Source organism: Saccoglossus kowalevskii, chromosome 1, assembly GCF_978046115.1.
Source record: "Saccoglossus kowalevskii chromosome 1, keSacKowa6.1, whole genome shotgun sequence".
Lineage (NCBI taxonomy): Eukaryota > Metazoa > Hemichordata > Enteropneusta > Harrimaniidae > Saccoglossus > Saccoglossus kowalevskii.
Window position 1 is genome coordinate 40871912 of NC_140641.1, and position 23678 is coordinate 40895589.

Here is a 23678-nt window from a genome sequence, read left to right on the forward strand (position 1 = left end):
TATGAGGGAATAAGGCTTGATATTTAAATGAAGTATTCTATATGATTTCTACTATCTTAAGGATATGGAGTTACTCCATGATGGTTTTAACTATCGTAAAGCCATGTAATAGAGCTATATGATTTCAACTTTTGTAAGACCATGGAGGAATAGAGCTGGATATTTAAATGAAACCTGCTATATGATTTCAACTATCGTAAGGCCATTAGAGAATATAATTGGATATTTAAATGAATCGTGCTATATAGTTGTAACTATCATGAGGCCATTCAGGGATATAATCAGATATTTCAGTGAAGCAACCTATATGTTTCAATTATCGTAAGACTCTATGAGTTCAGCTATCGTGAGGCGTCATAGGAGTATAGTGGAAAAACTTGAAAGAAGTATGATATAGGGTTTCAACTATTGTATAGTCATTAAGCACCAGAGTTCTGAGACTTGAATGAACTAACTCTATGGGTTTAAGTCTTGTGAAGGCACGTGATAATAAAGGTATAAGTAATTGAAAGGTTTCATGGAAGCTGATTTGTAGTAATCAAATAAGTGATATTTTACTGGCATGCAAGTATAAAACATAATTTATATGTATTGAAATAGATTGTGTAGTAAGTTATACGACGCAATTTCTGACAGCCTGTGCACGTAATTGCCGTAGTCATTTGATGACACATATAGCTAATCACTCACGTGATACAGTAGTTGGATTTAATCAACTATACGACCATTCCACGAATGCTCGTAGAAATGTGTTTGTTTTTTTATATTTCTGATGTAATGTTTTCTAATATACAATAGCATACGGAAACTGTTTTAAAACATATATTTACATTTTCATATTTGCTAAAATGGTTTGCCTGACAAGTACATAACAGACATGCAAATAATTACTGAGGCAGACACACAAATGTAGATTGGTGAGTAGGTTGTGGGTGGTGTACTAACGGGTGTTAAAAGTGGTAATTTCGTGCTACATGGCTGAACTCACCAGGACCACAACTGCCGGAGCAAAGGTTGGCTTATGAAGGTAAGATATAGCATTCTTCCATGTGTTCAAATGCTAAGTATACAAACAAGTTTCATATAGTTTGTATTTTGCTGGTGATACTTCACGAGTTAGCGGCAACGGATGGCAGGGCATTTTCATCCGATATTGCACACCACTGAGGCAACTACATTGAACATCGCCATGATATCACTTATTTTACCCAATGGTATGATGTGATAGGTGAAGATACATACATGTTTAAACAAATGTGTGGTGATGATAATGCACTAAAGTAATTCTGAATAATTTTATAATAAATGAATAAAATAATAACAATTTCTGTTGAACATTATTGTTGAACAGGATTATTTTTATATTTTTTACATCAACATTAATTCACATTTGTAAACATATTTCATATTTGCAACGCAGGAATGCAGACTACTTTATATTCACTAGTTTTCTCCTTGACATTTGTGCTATGGTTTATATTCCTGCTACATAACCGGCATGTATGACACTGTTCTCATGTGTCACAGTAGGCTGATACAGAAAGTATTGCATTTCTATTTTATTTTTATTTCCATTTTTTTGTCGTTGAGAGCAGTATACACAAAAAGTGTTCAATTAAACGAATCATAAGGATGTACATTGTAAAATTACTTCATTACCCAGCGTGCCTTTTAAAATATGCAACGATGTTATTGTCTTGAAAATACGAGCCTGTCAGCAGAAGACACACGAGCAGCTCGACTCGACGACATGCCCAACAGGTAGCTTGCGAGGCTTCTCTGTGAGTGGACTCATTAACTGCACTGAACTGAAAAAATTACCCTGTTAAATATTCTATGAGCCTTTGTAACGTATGTATCGGCTGAGGCGGCGATTACAGGGAACAGAGAATTATTAGTTGTATACTTAGACATGGCTATGGCAGGACTATATATTCATGCGTATTTGTCTCGATTTGTCACGTTCCAAAGGCATCAATAGACTCGCAGCGTGTTCTACGTTTTAGTGCGTTGAGACAAACAACAGGATAACTATATGCATTTAATAGCTCGCTTATTCGCATGTTGAAAACATTTATATTGATAGTGAAACGCCGAAGATTTAATTCCGTTCTACGAAAGACGCACGAGTGATGGTAAGATATGTATTTCAATTTATTTTATATTGTTGTGATTCAGTCATGGCACACCCACGTCATGCAATCGTCTATGACATATAATAGCTTCAAGCAAGGAAAGGTGGCTTGATGTATAGTGAATTTAGCATGACGCACATCGAAGGTAACACGGTATAAGAAACTTAGTGCATTCAGGCATCACATTATGAATTAGTTCATGTTATACAGCAGAGCTGTCAAATGTTAGAATTGAAATAACAATGATATCATACGGTATGCCTACTGAGACGCCGTATATGTGATCTAGTTAGATATACAACCTGTACACTGGCACACTACGGATGGCAATCTATGTAATCGAGTTAGATATACAACCTGTTCACTGACGCATTGTAATAATCTAGCCTCCTTCTTGATCTCTACACTTGTTAATCTAGATTTAGTACATAAAACATCTCATTTCCCACGCTGACTTTACGTCATACAATATAGTGTCATCGTATCGTTCGTATAATTATGTAAGATTTCAGTGAAATGGGTGTGCGCGGGCACTTAACAAGACGTCAACAACGTCGTGCATTTATTATTACGAATTATTTAATAGATAATATTTGCATATTCCCTACTGTAACAGTAACAATTTCATTGGTATCTCTTGTGTCCTTATTGTAAAGCAGATGTACTATCATATACAAATTGACTATGCATACGTTTATTAAATCGATTTTTCTTCATCCCGATAATGACTGTATCAATACTAGTCCGAACCTGTATCACAAACTTCGAAGCTTTCGGAAGAACAAATAGCTGGTAAGTTGTACTTTACGTACTTTCTATTTTCATTCGCTACTGCTGCACGGAAACACCATATACAACGACAATGACACTTGAAGTCACAGTCAATGTTCTGAATATACTCGACAGTGGCATTCTTGCACCTTGACAAATGCAATTTTCATGAAAACATCTCATTTAAAAGTACAAATCTTGTTTATTTATTTATTTATTTATTCATTTATTTATTTATTTATTTATTTATTTATTTATTTATTTATTTATTTATTTATTTATTTATTTATTTATTTATTTTTTTATTTTTTTATTTATTTATTTATTTATTTATTTATTTATTTTTTTATTTATTTATTTATTTATTTATTCTTTTATTTATACATTTATGATTTTATTTATGCATTTATTTATTTATGAATTTAAAGCCGAACCAATTTCCAGTGAATTCTATTTTAATGTACATTTCAAATAAAATTGAAATAGCAGACAATATACACAGACACGCATAGAAAATATATACAAATACATGTACAATGGTTTACTCGTCTGACCAACGACACCCCCCCCCCCCCAACGGCACGACATATATAACGTACATTTCACGTAACTTGCTGTTTAATTAATTACCTGACACGCGTTTGACACGCACATTTTGCGACGGGCTACCACATGTAGGAATATGATGAATATTATTCGCTAGTTTCATAAAGTAATTATAATTTTGACTTCTAGGAAGACAGGGAGTAATTGAAATAATGGCCGCATCATTGATAGCGAAAGGATATTCACATTAGATATGATGATATCTGATCTCGGCTGGCACAGTGTGTCATAGTATACCATGTAATGCAACGAAACATAGCACAGCACGGCTCGACACAACGGATTACACCACACAACAAAATATATCAGAACACAAAATGCAATGCCACACGAAGACTAAAATACGTGCAACACAACACAACTCAACACAGCACAATCAATAGCAAATCAAAAACCAAAACAAAAAAACAATAATACATCACCCTAAGCGACTCACCACAGAACAAAAGAAAACACAACATTGTCAACGGAGGGGTGGTATATGGAGTAAATGGAGTACAATGTTTGTCCCTGGGCGTTGGTCAAACGGCCAGAGAGCAAGCCAAGGGAGCAAGAAAGTGAATTCAGAATATGTGTGTATATCGGAGTCTGAGTCTCTCCCTAGTATGAAGTAACATGTCTTATTATAAGTTTAATCTCGTGATTCAAATTGATACATCACATGACTCAAAACACCTTTTATGATAGGAAAGTACACCCGCATAATTAAGTTTCCCGACATTACATTGAATAAAAATACAAAAGTGATTTTAGCATCTCCACATTGTGGTGAAATTCTCTATAGGCTGATTTGTCGCAAGTGATAATTGTTTACGAACTATATTAATACACGAGGTGCCATACACTTTCAGCTGTCCATATACCACAAACTTGGTAAAAGCGACACGGATGTTGTTTTATAAACCACGCTTGTTAATAGCAATGTTAAGATACGCTTGATATTGTTTCAATACAAGCGTTACCTGTGGGAAGTCTGACAACGCTCATGGTTGGTGTCCGTACGAGCGATATGACAGCATAGTAAAATGCAACACAGCATAACATGACTCAACACAACATAATACATAATAATACATAATACATGATAATACACAACACATAACATAATGCAGCACAGGACAACATAATGCACACAACTGTAATATAAAAATACAAAGCAGCACAGTACACAAATGCCACACAACATAATACTGCAACAAAATACAAAATTGCAACACAACATGATGAAATGCAGCACAGCATATAATTGCATAAACATAATATAATGCACTCGCAGTAATGCATGCATTTACAACACAACAAAATGCAATGCAGCACAGCACACAATTACAGCACAGCAAAATTCAATGCAGCACAGCACACAACTCCTAATACTGCAATTTAATCATAGCTGTATTGCCTCTCGTTTCATCACAGTGGAAATATCTTATATATCGGCTAACCTGTACTCGTATGTCACTAGTCATGGGCAGGTCATTTCAGTAAAGCTGCCTTCTCCATCACCAGTAAAGACATTTTCAACAATGCACGAGCAGTCATTGACTGACAGCAAAATGTAATTCTATTTCTACACTTGGACTTTGTTAATTTAGTTAAAGATGGCGTCCTTATACGACATTTCACTGGTTTGTGCTTTTCTTCATTGATGACATTAGTTGGATGTCGGTTTCAGATTAGAGCATCCATTCAATTCCCATCAATTATAGCAGTTGTGAATGTCAAAACAAGCTTATTTGTGTATCTGTACAAACAAGTGAATGCAATTTAAGAGTTTCACTGCTGTATGTTCCTTCCTGCTGTAACAGCACAAGAAACGTGCCTCCATGTATGCCACATTTGTAGTGATTCAATTGATTTAATTATACATGATGATAACCCAAATGTAATGATAATACTCGGATTCCCTTTCCATGAGAAACAATTTAATGTTTGGAAAGCCGCGCATATTTCCTTCCTTGTGGTATGTGAAGACAATTGAGAACATTTCCACTCGTTAACATGTAAGTAAATTGTTATATTAGTTGCCTTTAATTTCAGGTAAATGAAAGACACAGGATGCAGGTATCTAGGCAACGACTCTTAGGTGAACAACCCAACGTATCAGTCTTGTATGACTGATTTAGACCGGATACAATTGCAATAACGTAATCAGTAAAATGGATACAAATAATTTGGCACCAATTTCTAATTCATTAGGATTATTTTCGAGATAGGGGAAGGTTCAGACACCAGCGGGCTATTTCATTGTATACGTATCTGGTTGATAAAGTATTTTATATCACTCGATGTGACCGATAGCATAATGCCATACGAATATATTATTTTAGGACGGTAGACCTATTTTCAATTCAGGTCAGAGAAAATAAGATGATGATCTTTGGCTAACAACAGTTTTACATCCATTGAAGATTGACAACGAGCAGACGTAGCCAAAGGCCATTCAGTGTGAGAACACAGCTTTCTTTCTGACAGAAGGTGCATATAATTGCATATAATTGCATAGATTGGGACAGTCTACATCGGACTGTGCCATTGACCCTATGGTTATGGGCTACCTTGATAAGACGCATTGATATGATTACTACTTCAAGATTGCAAATCTCAATCATATGTCTATACTGGGTACAGTGAGATAACAATACCGTATTTTATCAAAGTGCCGTGAGTACGTGTCATTAAATATGAATACAGTCAAAGGGCAAACATTGTATCTTACCTTATAAACATATTCACAAAAATGTTTAAATACCGAGCATCAGCTTTCATTCATACACAGTCACGCCTTCACGTGACATAACACTGAATACTAATCCACATTGTATGGTATAAATGGCTATGACTACTATGAATACTCAACCACATTGTATAGCATAAATGGGTATGACTACTATGAATACTAAACCACATTGTTTAGCATCAATGGGCATGACTACTATGAATACTAAACCACATTGTGTAGTATAGATGGGTATGACTACTATGAATACTAAACCACATTATATAGCATAAATGGGTATGACTACTATGAATACTAAACCACATTGTTTAGCATCAATGGGCATGACTACTATGAATACTAAACCACATTGTGTAGTATAGATGGGTATGACTACTATGAATACTAAACCACATTGTATAGTATAGATGGGTATGACTACTATGGATACTAAACCACATTGCATAGTATAAATGGATATGACTGCTATGAATACTAAACCACATTGTATAGCATAAATGGGTATGACTACTATGAATACTAAACCACATTGTATAGTATAGATGGGTATGACTACTATGAATACTAAACCACATTGCATAGTATAAATGGATATGACTGCTATGGATACTAAACCACATTGTATAGCATAAATGGGTATGACTACTATGAATAATAAACCACATTGTATAGTATAAATGGGTATGACTACTATGAATACTAAACCACATTGTATAGCATAAATGGGTATGACTAATATGAATACTAAACCACTTTGTATAGCATAAATGGGTATGACTACTATGGATACTAAACCACTTTGTATAGCATAAATGGGTATGACTACTATGAATACTAAACCACATTGTATAGTATAGATGGGTATGACTACTATGAATACTAAACCACATTGCATAGTATAAATGGATATGACTGCTATGGATACTAAACCACATTGTATAGCATAAATGGGTATGACTACTATGAATACTAAACCACATTGTATAGTATAGATGGGTATGACTACTATGGATACTAAACCACATTGCATAGTATAAATGGGTATACCTACTATGAATACTAAACCACTTTGTATAGCATAAATGGGTATGACTACTATGAATACTAAATCACATTGTATAGTATAGATGGGTATGACTACTATGAATACTAAACCACATTGTATAGTATAAATGGGTATACCTACTATGAATACTAAACCACTTTGTATAGCATAAATGGGTATGACTACTATGAATACTAAACCACATTGTATAGTATAGATGGGTATGACTACTATGAATACTAAACCACATTGTATAGCATAAATGGGTATGACTACTATGAATACTAAACCACATTGCATAGTATAAATGGATATGACTGCTATGGATACTAAACCACATTGTATAGCATAAATGGGTATGACTACTATGAATACTAAACCACATTGTATAGTATAGATGGGTATGACTACTATGGATACTAATCCACATTGTATAGTATAAATGGATATGACTACTATGGATACTAAACCACATTGTATAGCATAAATGGGCATACTAAACCACATTGTATAGCATAAATGGGTATGACTACTATGAATACCAAACCACATTGTATAGCATAAATGGGTATGACTAATATGAATACTAAAGCACATTGTATAGTATAAATGGATATGACTACTATGAATACTAAACCACATTGTATAGTATAAATGGGTATGACTACTATGAATACCAAACCACATTGTATAGCATAAATGGGTATGACTAATATGAATACTAAACCACATTGTATAGTATAAATGGATATGACTACTATGGATACTAAACCACATTGTATAGCATAAATGGGCATACTAAACCACATTGTATAGCATAAATGGGTATGACTACTATGAATACCAAACCACATTGTATAGCATAAATGGGTATGACTAATATGAATACTAAACCACATTGTATAGTATAAATGGATATGACTACTATGGATACTAAACCACATTGTATAGCATAAATGGGCATACTAAACCACATTGTATAGCATAAATGGGTATGACTACTATGAATACCAAACCACATTGTATAGCATAAATGGGTATGACTAATATGAATACTAAACCACATTGTATAGTATAAATGGATATGACTACTATGGATACTAAACCACATTGTATAGCATAAATGGGTATGACTACTATGAATACTAAACCACTTTGTATAGCATAAATGGGTATGACTACTATGGATACTAAACCACATTGTATAGCATAAATGGGTATGACTACTATGAATACTAAACCACATTGTATAGTATAGATGGGTATGACTACTATGGATACTAAACCACATTGCATAGTATAAATGGGTATACCTACTATGAATACTAAACCACTTTGTATAGCATAAATGGGTATGACTACTATGAATACTAAACCACATTGTATAGTATAGATGGGTATGACTACTATGAATACTAAACCACATTGTATAGTATAAATGGGTATACCTACTATGAATACTAAACCACTTTGTATAGCATAAATGGGTATGACTACTATGAATACTAAACCACATTGTATAGTATAGATGGGTATGACTACTATGAATACTAAACCACATTGCATAGTATAAATGGATATGACTGCTATGGATACTAAACCACATTGTATAGCATAAATGGGTATGACTACTATGAATACTAAACCACATTGTATAGTATAGATGGGTATGACTACTATGGATACTAAACCACATTGTATAGTATAAATGGATATGACTACTATGGATACTAAACCACATTGTATAGCATAAATGGGCATACTAAACCACATTGTATAGCATAAATGGGTATGACTACTATGAATACCAAACCACATTGTATAGCATAAATGGGTATGACTAATATGAATACTAAACCACATTGTATAGTATAAATGGATATGACTACTATGAATACTAAACCACATTGTATAGTATAAATGGGTATGACTACTATGAATACCAAACCACATTGTATAGCATAAATGGGTATGACTAATATGAATACTAAACCACATTGTATAGTATAAATGGATATGACTACTATGGATACTAAACCACATTGTATAGCATAAATGGGCATACTAAACCACATTGTATAGCATAAATGGGTATGACTACTATGAATACCAAACCACATTGTATAGCATAAATGGGTATGACTAATATGAATACTAAACCACATTGTATAGTATAAATGGATATGACTACTATGGATACTAAACCACATTGTATAGCATAAATGGGCATACTAAACCACATTGTATAGCATAAATGGGTATGACTACTATGAATACCAAACCACATTGTATAGCATAAATGGGTATGACTAATATGAATACTAAACCACATTGTATAGTATAAATGGATATGACTACTATGGATACTAAACCACATTGTATAGCATAAATGGGCATACTAAACCACATTGTATAGCATAAATGGGTATGACTACTATGAATACCAAACCACATTGTATAGCATAAATGGGTATGACTAATATGAATACTAAACCACGTTGTATAGTATAAATGGGTATGACTACTATGAATACTAAACCACATTGTATAGCATAAATGGGTATGACTACTATGAATACTAAACCACATTGTTTAGCATCAATGGGTATGACTACTATGAATACTAAACCACATTGTATAGTATAAATGGATATGACTACTATGAATACTAAACCACATTGTTTAGCATCAATGGGTATGACTACTATGAATACTAAACCACATTGTATAGCATAAATGTGTATGACTACTATGAATACTAAACCACATTGTTTAGCATCAATGGGTATGACTACTATGAATACTAAACCACATTGTTTAGCATCAATGGGTATGACTACTATGAATACTAAACCACATTGTATAGCATAAATGGGTATGACTACTATGAATACTAAACCACATTGTTTAGCATCAATGGGTATGACTACTATGAATACTAAACCACACTGTATAGTATAAATGGGTATGACTACTATGAATACTAAACCACATTGTATAGTATAAATGTGTATGACTACTATGAATACTAAACCACATTGTATAGCATAAATGGGTATGACTACTATGAATACTAAACCACATTGTATAGTATAAATGGGTATGACTACTATGAATACTAAACCACATTGTATAGTATAGATGGGTATGACTACTATGAATACTAAACCACATTGTATAGTTTAAATGGGTATGACTACTATGAATACTAAACCACATTGTATAGTATAAATGGGTATGACTACTATGAATACTAAACCACATTGTATAGTATAAATGGGTATGACTACTATGAATACTAAACCACATTGTATAGCATAAATGGGTATGACTACTATGAATACTAAACCACATTGTATAGTATAAATGGGTATGACTACTATGAATGTTAAACCACATTGTATAGTATAGATGGGTATGACTACTATGAATACTAAACCACATTGTATAGTATAGATGGGTATGACTACTATGAATACTAAACCACATTGTATAGTATAGATGGGTATGACTACTATGAATACTAAACCACATTGTATAGTATAAATGGGTATGACTACTATGAATACTAAACCACATTGTATAGTATAGATGGGTATGACTACTATGAATACTAAACCACATTGTATAGTATAAATGGATATGACTACTATGGATACTAAACCACATTGTATAGTATAAATGGGCATGACTACTATGAATACTAAACCACATTGTATAGCATAAATGGGTATGACTACTATGAATACTAAACCATATTGTATAGTATAGATGGGTATGACTACTATGAATACTAAACCACATTGTATAGTATAAATGGATATGACTACTATGAATACTAAACCACATTGTATAGCATAAATGGGCATGACTACTATGAATACTAAACCACATTGTATAGCACAAATGGGTATGACTACTATGAATACTAACCCACGTTGCATAGTATAAATGGGTATGACTACTATGAATACTAAACCACATTGTATAGTATAAATGGGTATGACTACTATGAATACTAAACCACATTGTATAGTATAAATGGGTATGACTACTATGAATGTTAAACCACATTGTATAGTATAGATGGGTATGCCTACTATGAATACTAAACCACTTTGTATAGTATAAATGGGTATACCTACTATTAATACTAAACCACATTGTATAGTATAGATGGGTATGCCTACTATGAATACTACACCACATTGCATAGTATAAATGGGTATGCCTACTATGAATACTAAACCATATTGTTTACTGTAAATAAACAACTACTACGAACGACAAACCAAATGTCAATTAATTATTAGTATGAGTAATATGCTGCATTATAATACACCTTTGGATTATGACTGGTTGTTTACTGAACGTATTGATTCTAAATCTGTAGCAAGTATTTCTCTAAATGAATACTTTATTGATCATCACCAAAACAACGAATATATAACAAATACTGAAATAATTCTTTCATATTGTCGCAGCAAACAATGTCACTTATTCGGTTACAGAGGCGTGTATGACACTAAATAACGCTTCTCGAGTGTAAGAGCAGGATGTGTCGATATCTGTCAATATTACATACTACCTGACTGTACATTTTGTCTCATTAAACGTAACATTTTTTCTTGTCATTTAGTTTGTTAATATGTCATACATTTGAATCGAGCAGCAATGTAAAATCATGACATGATGAATATGACATTACGAATGAAACATTTACTGAAATTGAAATCCAAACACTTTTTTTATTATTGCAAATAACGAGGAACATTTTACAATTACTTCATGGGCACATGTTTCCTTTTGAGTCCATAGCAATCATGCTATTTGCTTCAAAACCTCCATTAGCAAAATGAGATTGTTTTGTGCCAGGGGTGATTCTACTCTCTGCATGAACAATTCCTTCAAGAAGAAACAAATCGACACTTACGGTTCTGATCTCTTTTCGCTCTGCTTTCTGTACATTGTGTTTGCCTGGTGTTAAAATTGATTTATTATCTTTCACACACTTAAAGGTCGCAGCCTTTTATAGTAATCCTCTCTTTGTATTTAGGTTAAACTGCCAGGAAACATTGTAAAATTTCCATCCCATTAACTCAAGTATATTGTGAGGTCACAACGTATGTAACGACGATAAGAACTACAGTGTGCATGTCTTATTAAATCAAACAGGCACAGAACGTCATGTTCACACTTGCGAGTATGATTGATGTCATATCGTTTCAACTGATAACGCCATAATGATGTTGTAAGCAAGATGATGTCTAGATTAGGTGACAAATGTCAAGGTTCAATTTCTGCATTTAACTTAATAATTAATAATTTCATTCGGCTTATTGAAAATGAAAATGCACCATGAACGGTACATGGAAATGGGTTTAATGCAGGCTTTGGATTTATTCATAGTACTACCAAGGTGAAGTACTGTAATATCGTGAGACATGACCCTGAAATGCAAATATAGAGAAACAATTTAATGAAAGGTTGTTAGGGTTAATCATGGATTAAATCAGTTTTGTCGAAATTTGCATATAATATTAGCCATATACATTTCACTGCCACTAAATTGTGATTTCGCTTCAACTAGAACATATAATCATTTGAGATGTGATTGAGATGATTGTGTGGATGTTTGAATGATTAAAGCGTATTCACATTTACTGTCATTAGTACATTCTTTTTTGAAACGGTTTCTCTCTCACTGCACCTGAATTTGTACCGCGCCATACTAATCACAGTCATAGTGATATGTCAAATCTAATCTAATAATCAATTACATGACTACAATATTGATGCATGACGGGAAATGAAAAAAAAATTCGCACAACATTTGTGTGCGACTATTTTATTGTATATGAATGTACACTGTGTACTAGCACACCAAACGAGTAACAACACTCATATAATCTTGCATTCTTGTAAATTGCTTGCAGTTGTCACGCTCGCATAATATGTTAGGTTAGCATGTTTAATTTGATTCGGTGATGTCAGCTACCTGTTTTACAGAAGCTAACTGAAACTGATTAAGACGTTGTAATCAGTTGCATTTTACAAGCATAGATTATTGTACACTTTCACAGCAATACGATCAAAGCTAAATAGGTTTTGTGTAATTGCCTATTTGAAAAATCAAAAGACGAAATTTATTGTGTGGCAAGCAATACGTGTTTGTTAATATATAATACAGATACAGCTGCAGACATGCGTACAATTTAAGCTAATTTAATTTAGAAGCAACGTTAAAGCGAATAAATTGATTTGCAGCAGAGCAATTGTAATTTCAACAGTGTATCAACTTAGTTTGCTCTGTTCATGAACTGATGTATCTATTAGTTATGAAAACATTGTCTAGTCATATTTGTGTGGCACATTTTCGCAGAAGAAGTGTTTGAAAGCCAACTTAAAATTATTGCTAGCTGGCAAACCTAGCACCGTGCTATCTAAAATGGCAAATACTAGAATTTGACTGTATTTGTAGACAATTACTTAAGTAATCTGATTCAATCGATATGGCACAAAGCGTTTAACCCCAAGACGCGTTGTATTATTACGCTTAATGCTTTATATAGACAGAAACAATACAGATAGGACAAGGTTATTACAGTAACTGAACAAATGTCAACCCAAATAATAAAATGCACTTTGTTTACAATTATAATGAAAAAAACGGCCTGATGTAAGACCCAATGCCTTTTCAGGTACCGCCATGTTGAGATTCCCAGTAGATACCCACGGTATAATATAAACTTGTTGATTTCAAGTAATCTGCGCATGCATATATTTTTCGCAAGCGTTGATTTATTAATATCATTGATATAAATATTGAAACAAAAAGTATTATTCGTTTACCCTTGATAATATTTTTATCAATATACCTACTTATAAAGCTCCAGGTTCCTTTGATGCTGTTTGCACAATTCCCTAATAGCTTGCTAATATAATTTGTTTCTGCTTTTCTCAAAATAGAAGTAAGTAAATTTCGTAACTCATAAACTTACAATATGATCATTATGAATACTGGTAGTAATGAGATCACTTATCACGGTCAACATTATTATTTTGAATAAATTATCAAATCTCACCAAACTCAACATAAACTTTGTCCTTTTTCAATTGGAAAAAATAAATTTAATTCATTAACGTCCCACGCTGATTTTGAATAAATTAGTCAAATTGTCGCTTGTTCGAACTACGTGCACGTAATAATTAATTTAATGTGCAATAACATCACGAAATTAAATACGTTTAGTGCGGTATGAACGACTGCGTCCTGTGGCGGAATGTTATTGCCGCCACGCGCTATAACGCTTCTGCTTCCCATCTAAACAAAGAGACGTGTTCGAATGTGACGTAAATAGTCTTGAACTTATCAATGATGGTGACGTAGTAGTGTTAGCGACGAAAATAACAACACATTCTTTTTTTTCAAAATAAAAACATTTCAATATATCTTATTGACATCTATTGTGATACAGGGCTTCTTTATACGTAATTTTGACATTCAAATGAAAGAATAGATGTGACTAGTTATGGCAATGCGTGCAATTGCCGAAGCTTCTTTTAAACATATTCTTATGCTTTCGATATAGGTTTTCGATGTATTTTGTTTTAATGTGTTGATCTATATAGAAACAACACTTCAATTCGTTGCTCAAATCCTGAACAAAATCAAACAAAGCTCAATCTTAACGCAACCCAACTACCCTGTTTCTGATCCTCGACTGTTAGGGAGCCTCGTTTTGAATTGCCGGGAAAATACCAAACATTTCTACACGTAACTAATTTGCATAGCTATTCATTGGCTCTTGGGGCTCTTATTTGCACATAAGTGTGACTTTGGAAGTCGTATTATCAACTTACACAAAGATAGCAGGCTACAATAATTTTGGGATACTAAACCATACAATGACATGCATGCAACTTATGCCAAACAAATTCACTTTAGAAGGGACTATATCTCATTTACATATAAGTTATTGACTATACCAATGTTATTCCACGGCAAATGACTTGATCTACAGTGCGCATGTACTAATATAATCTAATATACAAAATATTGACCCCGACCAAGGTATATACACAGATTTATCGACCCTCACATAGGATTGTTGAGCTTCACTTCAGTCGACAAACCTGTATATCGACCGCGATAGGGGACAATATCATTTACAAAATAAAATATAACCATCCGACCGTCGGATATTTCAGAAGCAGCGATGTCTACATACGATGCAAACACAGCACACTGGGCCACCAATACCAAAATGAAACTCAATAAAAACACTTTTTCCGTGGAAGAAATGAACTAAAAATTTGAGTATCATCCGTAGTACACGAAGTATCTCTCGGTTACATGTATCTATATAGATACAAAACAAAAGGTTGAAGGCAATGTCCAGCATTATAATACCACACAAACAAATTAATCACAACTAAACCTCTGATCAGTACACAGCGCCTCAAAATGCTCATCAACTGACTTTCCACCAAAGAACACAAAAATGTCTACACGTACGGACAAGGCAATATGTTTATGGATATGTAACAGCGAAAAACTCATAACAAACAGCGAGTTACTCCAAAGGCAGCAAAATGTGTATAGCTCAAACATAAACAACATTTTCATAGTGATAAAAAACTTATTCCTTAAATACACCAAAACAATAACATTTTGCATTGATATACAGAATTGTGAATAAAGGTATATGTATGTACTTTGCATTAAGCGTGTTATAAATTGTAGAAGTTTATGTTGAAGGGTCGATTTTAAAGTGAATTAGGAATTTTGGAGTTTTTTCGCAGTTAACTAGAGAATACCCATGATGTCCTGATTAATTTAATATTTTGCTATTTTCTTTATTATGAAGGCTATAATGCAAATATTTTCAATGTAGAATATATGTGAACATAACGGTGTTAGTTGGTTCTGGGGGGTTGTGTGTAGCTCGCTGACTTTTGTTTCTTTGTTCATGGTATTACATTGCTAGACATTAAATATTAAACAAAATTATAGACCGGCAATTATGCGAATCTGATTGGCTGATAGGACAATGAGGTATAATATTATATCATATTACCAACAAAAGGCAATTATTGACTGAAATATATATTGACTGTAGTGTTTGTGTTTTATACAAAATAAAGTACAATCATTCATTAGTGTAAATCATGAAGTTGTGTTATTACAATTCTCGTACTTCGTTTTGTATATTTAGATTCTCTAACCCATTTCAAAATACGTAACAAAACAAGTCTTATATGCAATAAGCAGTTCAATTCTATCATGAATAATACATGATATGATGAATACATAAAAAAGGCCAAACCTCAATCATTCTGATCCGAAATGCGCAGAACAGCATCCTCACTAAAGAAATCATCATCTACTATTAACTCCCATAAAAATCGCCTATTGTCTCAATCAGCGATCATACCTTATCCACAGACAAATCTTAACTGGCTTCACACTGCACTAATATGGACGGGAAATCGTCTGGGACTAGTACATGTAAGCTAATTCATTTATCTATAAGCCCGATTATCAAAAATACACCTTTTTTGATCCAATTAAAGAAATGCTTGCTTTTTCCAACTTCATAGTTGACACACAGTATACACACACTACTCAGGTTCGGTTTTATCAGTATACTCATAATATACTGATGCACCTGGTTTTTGCTACTGTCACGCAGTTATGATTAATAAACTGGCTTGAGTAATTTGATATGATGGTTGGACAACACAGTGGGTATATTGCATTATATATCACGCTGATATCCGGCATAGTAGTAATGAACAGCAGCGACCGAATTAGACATTGATGTGAACCGAATAGTGTTGTATAAATTTTAAGTCAGATGTTGATTCTCAGAATGAAGGCTTTTATTTTTATCGAATATGACATCTGGATCACTCATCCCTAAAAGCAAATTTGTCACAAAGAAAACAAATATTTGACTGCTAGGTTTGCTACTATTACTGTTAAATAAATCCTGTGACATATTTACTCATTAAATATTTACCATTTTAGAAGAAGAAATTAAAGCCCCATGCATCATAAAATGATGGATAAAACCATTAAAACGAGGGGGGATTCGCACATGCGTAATGTGTAACAATACACATTTTCACCTTTAACCTGAATATGTTAACTAATCCAATTTTTCTTTCAACTAATATAGCTATCCTTGTTAAACTTGATTATTACATATTATCTTAATGTTATATGTTCAGTGACCGTGCTTATAAAACTTTACAATAGTTCAAGTTAGGGATATGTAATATGTGACTTGTATGTTGTGTTGTGACTCACTATATCACTTATTGGCATATTCTTACATTTAATAATAACTAGTCTTTATCTTTTACCCGTAATTTGTTTCATGTATATCCATGGATGGGGGAATGTATTGGGTTTTATCTTTTAACAAGCCACTGTTTACTTAACAGCTTCACAGCTATTATCTCGACATTATTTAATTAATAAGAGTGACGGACAGCAACACTAAATAAATGACGGTGAATCGATGCAATTGTCATTGTTTATATCGCTATAGATCTAATTAATATCATAATTACATTGATAAGCTACATTTAATGTAATATTATCATCTCAATCTTTCTGTATTATCTATACGGATCGACATTGTTGGTGCAGGATTCATACCACAATTACAAACTACATCTATCTATGATTTAAACCATATTATTTCAAATGATCTAGTGTACCTGAACTCGGCTGCAACAATGCATAGACGAGCGCTACCTACTACGCCATTCGAAACGGCGTATAATTAAACACGGAGCCACGGTGACTAGATTATCATGCACAAGTCGAGTTACATTACAAAAACATCAGGTAGTATATTACCGCACATATCAAGTATCGTGTTCATTTCAAGCTTCAGCCAATGTGTTTGAGTGTATATGATTTACAATACGTTTTCAGCGACGGGTTTCACGGGTTTTTCAAAACCATGATTATCTAAACAGACGAATATTGTCTTTATTATATCTTGTACCAATGCACAGTGTAGTGAATACAGCTGCGTTCAATTGATCGTTTAAATCAACATACTCGGTTACCATAAACGATCCCCACATGTACGTTGTTAAATATATATTTTATAACAGTGCTAATAAATAATTTGAAAACGTTCTTTCAATGCCATGCTCTACATTTGCAGCATTCTCTCTGTAATATCAATGAAGTCATCATATTGCTAATATATTAAAATTGTCACACGTCATTCATCGCTCTCGGCTATATATTAATAAATAAGTTAACAGGTGGAATTATATTACGTATGTTAATTTCATTCCATAGAATACGTTCTCCCCGTCGCGTGTTTCGGCGGAAACAATTGGCTAATGTCGAACTCAAAACCTGGAGTCTGGGTACTTCACCCAAAAATTGATCCAAAATGCTATACCTTGAACTAAAACGGTATTTCCCTCTAAACAGGCAACGTAATATAAATGTGACCTCTTGTCAGGGTCATTTCTTGAGGATATACGTCAAGTGTTCCTCGAACGTGTCAAACACACTCACATATACGGTGACCCAGAAATCTACTAATTTGATTTAGATATAATTTGATGATGGAATGATATCAGAACTGTCTAGACAACTGAGGATACAGCATAATTATTTCCATTTAAAGTTTTAGATGAAGATTCGTAAGCAATCGGAGCATTAACATTTTGTTTTTTGCTTTCTTGTATATATTGGCTACACACGGGGAGTATTTTGAGGTTCTATGACGAATGGAACATATAAAATCAACAACATTTTTAGCGCTATGAGTGGCCATAATCCTGAATTTATACTTTAATTGTCTTATATCTTACATACAGATTTCAAAGACGCGTTCACTCTTTTCGATAAAAATGGCGATGGCTGTATTACGACGAAGGAATTGGGAACTGTTATGAGATCACTTGGTCAAAATCCCACTGAAACGGAACTTCAAGATATCATAAATGAAGTCGACGCTGACGGTGAGAGCGCTTTCGGATGTCATTTTAAACAAACGTATTATATAATGTTGTTATCATTTGTAATGTAAATGTAATGAATAGATATTACTATGTGTGACCACATTTGTGTTGTAAAGGCAAAATAACATACGCATTATCACGTTTTATGAAAACCATACATTGTCGGTGTAACACATTCAAGAATGCTTTTTAAATTGAACAATGAAAATTCAAACTTCCCACGCTGATAGTGTAATATTATAAGACAAGCATCGTTGCTAAGAGATATCGTTGCATGTTTAAAGTAGCATCTTGATTACCCTTAATCATATATGGTTTGAGACAGGGGGGTTGCATGACACGATTGGTTGGAATAGTCGCCTTATTTGCACAAATTAATATTCAAGAGCAATGAAATACTCGTCTCTTGAGAAAAATTGTGCCAAAATGTTTCCTGATAGCATACATGCTATTTTTAAATTGACAGATTCTAACGTTACGAGCTAAAAAAAAAATAATCGAAAAATTGTTTTAAAAGTGTTTTTGAGAAACATTTTGATCAGAATCCCGCAAACTGTTGAAAATAACAACAGGTTTATTCTTTAATGTGATCATAGTAAGTTACGAAATTAATGGAGATTGCTGAAGCATGTTGACATTTCATTCTAGTACTATTGCTCAAAAGTATTCAATAATCTTCACAAGTGACAAGTTACCTAATTAGCATTCATTTTGATAAATTACTTTTAAACGCAATATAATCACGCATAGAACTTACTGCAGCAAGAAACTAGCAGCGTCAAACTGGTTGTCCAGTTGAATTACAATAAACACAATTTTAGGGTGTGTATAGTCTTATGCAATGTTTCTAAGTTTCGTTGAGGATTACTTTGTACAGAAATCACTGAAATGATTCTATCTATTCGTAAAAGGGACGTTGTTCTTCGACAGTGGCCTACGGACGACAAACTTCAAAACGTTCCATCAGATCGATAGTCGCCCTCTCGTGCCAATCGCCCCTGCTCTCAGAGGTACATCCCATTCTTAATTTTATTTTGTGCGTAGTTAAACCCAACAGCTTTGCAAATTATAAGCTATATGCCGGAAATATAACTTTTAAGCCATTAATTTGACTTAATTAGACAATATTTATGAAATCATGTTTAAGATGTTTGAATAACTATTTTCATATTACTTGTGTATTATTTATTTAACGAGGCATTTCAAAAGTTGTTTTAAATAAATCATTGTTTGAATATTCGTCGATAAGGATAAATTATTCGCTGATTATTGTTTGTGAACAAAGCTAAACTTTAGTTATCGTCATTTTAGGAAACAGTACAATTGACTTTGCTGAATTCCTGAATCTCATGGCCAAAAGAATGAGCGGAGTTGACCCGGAAGAAGAGCTACGGGAGGCGTTCCGCGTTTTTGATCTTGACAGCACAGGGTTTATCAACGCAGATGAGTTACGTCATGTTATGGTCAACCTTGAGGAGTCTACGATATCGCAAGAGGAAGTGGATGAAATGATACAAGATGCTGATACAAATAACGACGGCAGAATTAATTATGAAGGTATAATGGGTTTGCCCTTTATATAAAATAAAATAATACATATGCCATGGTATCCCTAGACTCATATCAGTTCTTACATTACATATGCCATGGTATCGCTAGACTCATATCAGTTCTTACATTACATATGCCATGGTATCGCTAGACTCATATCAGTTCTTACATTACATATGCCACAGTATCGCTAGACTCATATCAGTTCTTACATTACATATGCCATGGTATCGCTAGACTCATATCAGTTCTTACATTACATATGCCATGGTATCGCTAGACTCATATCAGTTATTACATTACATATGCCATGGTATCGCTAGACTCATATCAGTTCTTACATTACATATGCCATGGTATCACTAGACTCATATCAGTTCTTACATTACATATGCCACAGTATCGCTAGACTCATATCAGTTCTTACATTACATATGCCATGGTATCGCTAGACTCATATCAGTTCTTACATTACATATGTCATGGTATCGCTAGACTCATATCAGTTCTTACATTACATATGCCATGGTATTGCTAGACTCATATCAGTTCTTACATTACATATGCCATGGTATCGCTAGACTCATATCAGTTCTTACATTACATATGCCATGGTATCCCTAGACTCATATCAGTTCTTACATTACATATGCCATGGTATCGCTAGACTCATATCAGTTCTTACATTACATATGCCATGGTATCGCTAGACTCATATCAGTTATTACATTACATATGCCACGGTATCGCTAGACTCATATCAGTTCTTACATTACATATGCCACAGTATCGCTAGACTCATATCAGTTCTTACATTACATATGCCATGGTATCGCTAGACTCATATCAGTTCTTACATTACATATGCCATGGTATCGCTAGACTCATATCAGTTCTTACATTACATATGCCATGGTATCGCTAGACTCATATCAGTTCTTACATTACATATGCCACGGTATCGCTAGACTCATATCAGTTCTTACATTACATATGCCATGGTATCGCTAGACTCATATCAGTTCTTACATTATATATGCCACGGTATCGCTAGACTCATATCAGTTCTTACATTACATATGCCATGGTATCGCTAGACTCATATCAGTTCTTACATTACATATGCCATGGTATCGCTAGACTCATATCAGTTCTTACATTACATATGCCATGGTATCGCTAGACTCATATCAGTTCTTACATTACATATGCCATGGTATCGCTAGACTCATATCAGTTCTTACATTACATATGCCATGGTATTGCTAGACTCATAACAGTTCTTACATTACATATGCCATGGTATCGCTAGACTCATATCAGTTCTTACATTACATATGCCATGGTATCGCTAGACTCATATCAGTTCTTACATTACATATGCCATGGTATCGCTAGACTCATATCAGTTCTTACATTACATATGCCATGGTATCGCTAGACTCATATCAGTTATTACATTACATATGCCACAGTATCGCTAGACTCATATCAGTTCTTACATTACATATGCCATGGTATCACTAGACTCATATCAGTTCTTACATTACATATGCCATGGTATCGCTAGACTCATATCAGTTCTTACATTACATATGCCATGGTATCGCTAGACTCATATCAGTTCTTACATTACATATGCCACGGTATCGCTAGACTCATATCAGTTATTACATTACATATGCCATGGTATCGCTAGACTCATATCAGTTCTTACATTACATATGCCATGGTATCGCTAGACTCATATCAGTTCTTACATTACATATGCCACAGTATCGCTAGACTCATATCAGTTATTACATTACATATGCCATGGTATCGCTAGACTCATATCAGTTATTACATTACATATGCCATGGTATCGCTAGACTCATATCAGTTCTTACATTACATATGCCATGGTATCGCTAGACTCATATCAGTTCTTACATTACATATGCCACGGTATCGCTAGACTCATATCAGTTCTTACATTACATATGCCATGGTATCGCTAGACTCATATCAGTTCTTACATTACATATGCCATGGTATCGCTAGACTCATATAATTTCTTACATGACAAAGGCAGTGGTATCGCTGTGCTATTGGACGATATCAAAGAATCTTACTAGACCCAAATACCGATGGAAATTGCGTAAATATATATTAGCGAAATCATATTCCAATTAACTAATAACTGAATTCATTCACTCATTCGCATAGAAATGTATGCTTGTCATGCGATTTTGTCATTATCTTGCAATTTGCACGACTTCAAATTATATATCCATGCAATCTAATAATGTGATGTTCATTTTGTATCAACACTAATATATATTTGGTTTAATTCGACTTTCAGAGTTCGTACGGATTATGGTAGTATCAAGGCCAGACTAAGTGATAACAGTGCAACATTCACGTGACTGGCTATTATGTGTTATCTGTGATGCAACAGTATTATGTATTTCACACACAGCATGCCTTAAATTCGACTATCATCCAGTCTGAATTGGTTCTCATATCCTCAACTTTCACGTGCCTCGACCTGGTGGTTGCCGGTCTGTGCTTCTTGGCGACCTCTGATCACGTGCCTCTTTCTGATGATCGCCAGGAACACTTTTCTCAATTTTCTAGTGATCCGAACTTCTTTAATGTTGCATATTTGTTCTTCCAACTGCGTTCATCCAATGAGTTTAACAATAGTACTGTGATGCATGCATGTCCAACCGGAACTGAATTTATTTTACGACATAAACACGGCATTCTCGTTTTTTTTTTTTTTTAAATAAATAATAATTAAACGTGTATTTGGGCTTGGAGAACTGTTCAGTAACTGATATTCCAG

At 33.8% G+C, this 23678-nt stretch overlaps 1 protein-coding gene across 1 annotated transcript; it reads left to right on the top strand.

Annotated features, from left to right (window-relative positions):
* The first annotated feature begins 1729 nt into the window (after positions 1-1729).
* LOC144350470 (uncharacterized) lies at positions 1730-23380 on the top strand. Its single transcript, XM_085496435.1, has 5 exons — positions 1730-2135; positions 2879-2927; positions 19154-19297; positions 20609-20854; positions 23193-23380. The coding sequence occupies exons 1-5, from the start codon at positions 2133-2135 to the stop codon at positions 23228-23230; spliced, it is 480 nt and encodes a 159-aa protein (XP_085352561.1). The 5' UTR covers positions 1730-2132; the 3' UTR covers positions 23231-23380.
* Positions 23381-23678: the final 298 nt, after the last annotated feature.

What these genes read in the sequence shown, in the direction of transcription:
- LOC144350470 (XM_085496435.1), top strand. An exon ending in TTCGGAAGAACAAATAGCTG is followed by an intron (nt 2,928 to 19,153) that starts GTAAGTTGTACT and finishes TCTTACATACAG; the next exon opens with ATTTCAAAGACGCGTTCACT. An exon ending in AAATGAAGTCGACGCTGACG is followed by an intron (nt 19,298 to 20,608) that starts GTGAGAGCGCTT and finishes TCGTCATTTTAG; the next exon opens with GAAACAGTACAATTGACTTT.